Source organism: Propithecus coquereli, unplaced genomic scaffold (genome assembly GCF_000956105.1).
Source record: "Propithecus coquereli isolate 6110/MARCELLA unplaced genomic scaffold, Pcoq_1.0 Scaffold18, whole genome shotgun sequence".
Classification (NCBI taxonomy): Eukaryota; Metazoa; Chordata; class Mammalia; order Primates; family Indriidae; genus Propithecus; species Propithecus coquereli.
The window spans coordinates 8,848,715-8,854,024 of record NW_012142745.1 but is presented as its reverse complement, the minus strand read 5'-3'; the positions used below and the strand labels follow the sequence as shown (position 1 = coordinate 8,854,024).

The 5,310-nt window shown below is 45.6% G+C and overlaps 1 protein-coding gene across 1 annotated transcript in view; it reads left to right on the top strand.

Moving 5' to 3' along the window:
- The window catches only part of COL4A4 (collagen, type IV, alpha 4), a 105,702-nt gene extending 102,910 nt beyond the window's left edge, over nucleotides 1-2,792 (top strand). Inside the window, exons 45-47 of the mRNA XM_012642495.1 lie at nucleotides 174-362; nucleotides 1,840-2,126; nucleotides 2,529-2,792. Of these exons, the coding sequence (XP_012497949.1) occupies nucleotides 174-362; nucleotides 1,840-2,126; nucleotides 2,529-2,792 (740 nt within the window). The remainder of the gene's footprint in view (nucleotides 1-173; nucleotides 363-1,839; nucleotides 2,127-2,528) is intronic.
- The last annotated feature ends 2,518 nt before the right edge of the window (nucleotides 2,793-5,310 follow it).

Sequence of the window (5,310 nt, the reverse complement as noted above, 5' to 3'; positions counted from 1 at the left end):
ATGAGCTCCATTTTCATTTACTGCAGTTGTAGGGGGCACATTCCTGGGGAGGGGGCTGTTCCATGCTCCCCTCTGTTCCCTCAGGGATTAACACAGCTCCGGAACAGGTGCTTGGAAATGTTTGTTAAGCTGAGCCCCTAAACTGCCCTCATTTTTTTCCTTTATTCCTCCAGGCCCTCCTGGTCCCACTGGGGACCCTGGGCCCAAAGGATTTGGCCCTGGATATGTCAGTGGCTTCCTCCTGGTTCTCCACAGTCAGACGGACCGGGAGCCCGCCTGCCCCCCAGGCATGCCACGGCTCTGGACTGGGTACAGTCTGTTATACCTGGAAGGACAAGAGAAAGCTCACAATCAAGACCTTGGTAAGCATAGACCGCATGGTCACCCATGTCACCACTTGAAATGTCAAATGTTGGCATTAATTTTACTGATTCATTAACATCTTAAATGTTCACTAATCTTCTGTGGGATTATTTTTACTTTTTAAAAACCCACCATGCTAATTTTCAGCTAATTCTATTAAACCCATGATCCCACATTCTTCCTTAGTGAGTTAACTGTAACTCTGTTCCAAAATGCCCTTCGTACTTCCAAATGTAGATGATCTGATCAGGATGTGTCGGGTCCTGCGTGTATATGGAACGCTGCATCCACAGCGCCCTGATGGTCGTATGTCATGGCACTTGCCGGCTTCAACTCCACACCCTCCTCCAGTCTGTTTTTAAATTACAGAGCATTATCTGGAGGGTTATCCCTTGGTGCTCCTCGTCAGTTTTCGATAGCAGATCTGTAAGCTGCAGAGGCCGATTTTAAATCAAGGGCTCAAGTGCCTGAGGCCCGGCAAACACTCTCTCCGAGACGATGCCGGTTAGGGTGGTGGCTGCAGGGGGAATGTACCAGCAGCCACAGTCGATGGTGCGGTGAGTCTTGTCACTGCTGGACCATGACCCCAGCTGTTAGTAAGGGTGGTCAGAGGCCTAGGGGTGGCAGCTGCTACACATCTGCATTTCCCCCAAAGGGTTCCACGATGGCCTTTCCCACCACAGGATCCTAGTTTCTTTGAGCACGGGAGAAAGGAAGAAGTAATTCACTGTATCTTATATCTATTTCCTTCTCTCTTCCTCCTCCTTCTATCAGTCTCTTTGCTGCCTAGTCTCTGACCACCAGTCTTGCTTCTGCTGCCCTAGTCTAGCCAGAGCACACATCTTAAAGCTCTGCAGAACTCTTGGGGTAAAGTCCAAACTCCTTCACAAGATTGACAAAGCCCATATCCTCTGGCCCGATTTATCTCTGAACACCCCTGAGACAGACAGACAGACACACAGACACTCTCCCCTGTTCCCCCTACTGAATGTGTCTGAGTTCTTTGAGCTCCACGCACCCTTACCTCAGGCCCTCTCTCCTGTTGTATCTTCTCCTTTGAATGGTCGCCACTGCCATCTCCAAACCTGGCTAAATCCTTTTCATATTTCAAGTCCTAACTCATCACTTACTCCACTTATCCTTCCCAGAGGTCCCTGTACCCCGCACCTCTCGTTCAGCGCTTGTCATGTATTTCCATTGCCTACTCACTCATTCATCTCGGGCCCATGAGAGATGTGTTCAGTGCTCACCTCCAGCACCCGGCCCATTGCTTGGCTCATGTGTGAGGGATGAGTGGATGAGCAGATGAGGGCTGGCCTGCAGGACCAGGAAGAAATGGCTTCACTGCCACAGAAGTTGGCTTTGGCAAGGGCCTCCAGGCCCGGAACATAAGTCTGAGAGGGCCAGGTGGAGGAAGGTCCCTGAGCAACCTGCACAGGCTGTTTAGATACCGGTTGTCTCTTCTTCCCTCCCAAGGTCTGGCAGGGTCTTGCCTTCCCGTGTTTAGCACACTGCCCTTTGCCTACTGCAACATCCACCAAGTGTGCCACTACGCCCAGAGAAACGACAGGTCCTACTGGCTGGCCAGCGCTGCACCGCTCCCCACGAGGCCACTCTCGGAGGAGGAGATCCGCCCGTATGTCAGCCGCTGTGCCGTGTGCGAGGCCCCGGCCCAGGCGGTGGCAGTGCACAGCCAGGACCAGTCCATTCCCCCGTGTCCACAGACCTGGAGGAGCCTCTGGATCGGGTACTCGTTCCTGATGGTGAGGCCCCTGCCCTTGAACCCTGGTGCACCCACCATTTCCTAGCACCTTCTCTTGCCCTTTCTGTCTGGGTTGGACGGGAACGGGGCACACTCTGCAAACAGCCACAGGACATTAGGTCATGAAGGCTGCTGCAAACCGTAGCCTGTTGGGATGCAGGGCCGTTATCTTTTCTTTATCACTTTGGTAGATTTACTTCAGCCATCGGTGAAATTGGCTCCGTTTTGTGTGCACACCCAACCTGCTTACTACTACTCCTTTCCAGCAGATTGTATTTTGTTCTTTATGCAATGATTTAAAGAAAAATGTTAAAATCAGGCCCAAACCTGGGCGTGCCTCGGATTGGGTCTGGGGTTGTCTGCCATGTGTCTGAGCCCTAATTCTCTCTTGTTGTCTGGGTAGCACACAGGAGCTGGGGACCAAGGAGGAGGGCAGGCCCTCATGTCACCTGGCAGCTGCCTGGAAGATTTCAGAGCAGCACCGTTCCTTGAATGTCAAGGCCGGCAGGGAACTTGCCACTTTTTTGCAAACGAGTATAGCTTCTGGCTGACAACCGTGAGACCAGACCTGCAGTTTGCTTCTGCTCCATCACCAGACACCTTAAAAGAAAGCCAGGCCCAGCGCCAGAGAACCAGCAGGTGCCAGGTCTGCGTGAAGTATACCTAGAGAATTTGAAATCCGCCAGCCTGTGGCCAAGAGCCACTCCCTAGAGGGCTCAGACTTCCTAGGCTGTGCTAAGAGACGTCATGGTGGTCATTTTGGATTCCCTTGCAGCTATCTCTTCAGTTCATCGTGGGTATTCCCTCAGGCCTCTGTTCCTTACAGATTACGCAAATGCAATGCATATGGATTTATTTGGATCTACCAATCCAGACAAAACCCAGATACGCTTATTTTATTGAGGATGATGGAAGAGCTGGCCTTATTTACAAATATGCTAATTCATAGGAAGACAAGTAGATGATAAAGGCCAGATTACAGATTACATTACTGAAAGCTTCACTCGTTGGTTCACAGAACCCCAAACAATTGAAGTCAATTACTCCATAATACAGTGGGCTTCTGGATAGATTTTACGGGAAAAAAGAAATACTCCATCAAGTGAAACTAGAAAGTAGAGATTTTCAACATTTCAACATGATTTCATCTGTAATCTGTTTTTCCATGCACTTTAAATAATTGCAAAACCATGACCCAAAGAGATTTTTAAAAAGAAGAAAAAAAAAATCCACAGTGCTAGTGTTAACGGTTCGTTTCAAAGCAGAATGAATCATCATGCCAGAAAGGCCCACGGTCGCTGCATTCCGGAGACGCGACATTAGCATAAACACATCACAGATGAATATAAAACATTATGTTCTCGTCTGCATTTTTCAGAGAATAGAAATTCCTACTTTGGCAACCCTTTTGAAAAGTAGCAATTACGGAAAAAAATATATTCAATAAGGGATTAAGAGCCTAAAAGCTATTAATGAATATTAAGGTAGTGATTCACAAAAATTGACTCCCCATCACAGTGAACTTGCATACAGACTGCTTTTCCCCAGTCGGGGTCCGGCATGTCCTCGCTGCGCGCGTGCTAATGGGACGAAGCGACATGGGGCTTACTCAGGCGGGCGCATGGTTCGTACAAAGCATCTCGGCCCCTCCCCGGGAGAACCCGCAGAGCTTCCTTGGGGCTCACAATGGACCTTTTTCCTCCACGCACATAATGGCAGCTCACGCGGGGGAGCGACAGAGCTATCATTATGCACTTGGGAGAAAATTAAGGGCGACTTAATTAAACTTAGGTAAGAAGATTTAAGTCAGGGTCAGCCCACCAGGAGGACATGGCACTGTCTTTAAACGAAACAAAGACAATCTACAATTTGAATTTTATGCTCCTGTGGTTGGTTTTATCAAGAGCATCCCATTTTGACAATTTTAAAAACACTCCTATGTTTTCTATCAGCATTGTACCAAGGCAGCAGTTTGACATTTGGCATTCGTATTTTCTATAAAAGTTTAAAAGCTATGTCAATGTATAATGAGTAAGTTCTCTGAATAGCAAACCATCCTTTTTCTATTTTGCTGGGAATTCAGTGGTCTAATCCTAAAAATCAAAAGGTTTGTTGGAAAAGATTTTTAGGAAATTTGCCTTCCTCATCTACAAAAAAAAAAAAAAAGCATTTTAGAGAAAACTAGAGAAATTTCTCATGAGAACGACACTCCTATTAGTGTTTAGTTTCAGTGCACTTAAAAATAATTGAGAAGAAAAGCTCAATTAAAATTTTGTTTATCAGAAACGTTTTCCTTGCCAAGCTTTGATTAGTAATGAACTCTTCTATGCAGAACACATTTCCAATGAGTTTTGCTATGGGCTGCCCTCAGGATGGAAATTTATATTAAGAGTATTTTCTGATAAAAAGAAAAATGTACATTTTAAGATGAAATATTTTCTTATATAGCAGCATATTTCCTAGTTCATTTGATATTTTCTAAACCATGCTATGGCATGTTAAATATTTTTGAGCACCTGAAATTTAAGGCAATTTCAACCTTATTTGTAATTATAATTTTGCTTCCAAGAGTGTTGTCTATCACCAAAAGTCAAGCCTCCAAAAAGTTCATGTTGTTCATCTGAGAACATTTTCTGGAAAGCAGTAAGGGTGGTAAATGGAACATCAGAAACATATCTTGCTTGCTGAATTGTTTTAAACTCTCTAACTTTGGTATTAGAATATTATTTTAGTAAGTTTTATAAGTAGATAATTTTTTTCCACAGTGAGGCTGGGATCGTGAGTAACAGACTGTTCAAAATACTAGTATCACAAGAGCTCTCTATAAATGAAGCACAAACACTACCCTCTGATTATGAAAAAGTATTTTAAGTAGTCAAAGGGCAAAACATTAGGAAAAATAGCTTCTTGGAACAGAGGAACATGTTATCTTAAGCCATTATTTTCTTCACCTGGTGCTTTAAATGCACTTTAAATATCCTTTCTTGGCTGGGTGCGGTGGCTCACACCTCTAATCCTAGCACTTTGGGAGGCTGAGGCGGGAGGATGGATCCCTTGAGGCCAGGAGTTTGAGGCTGCAGTGAGCTATGATGACATGGCTGCATTTTAGCCTGGGCAACAGAATGAGACCCTGTCTCAAAATAAAAGAAAATAAAATATCTTTTCTCTGTGAAGGTGATGAACAA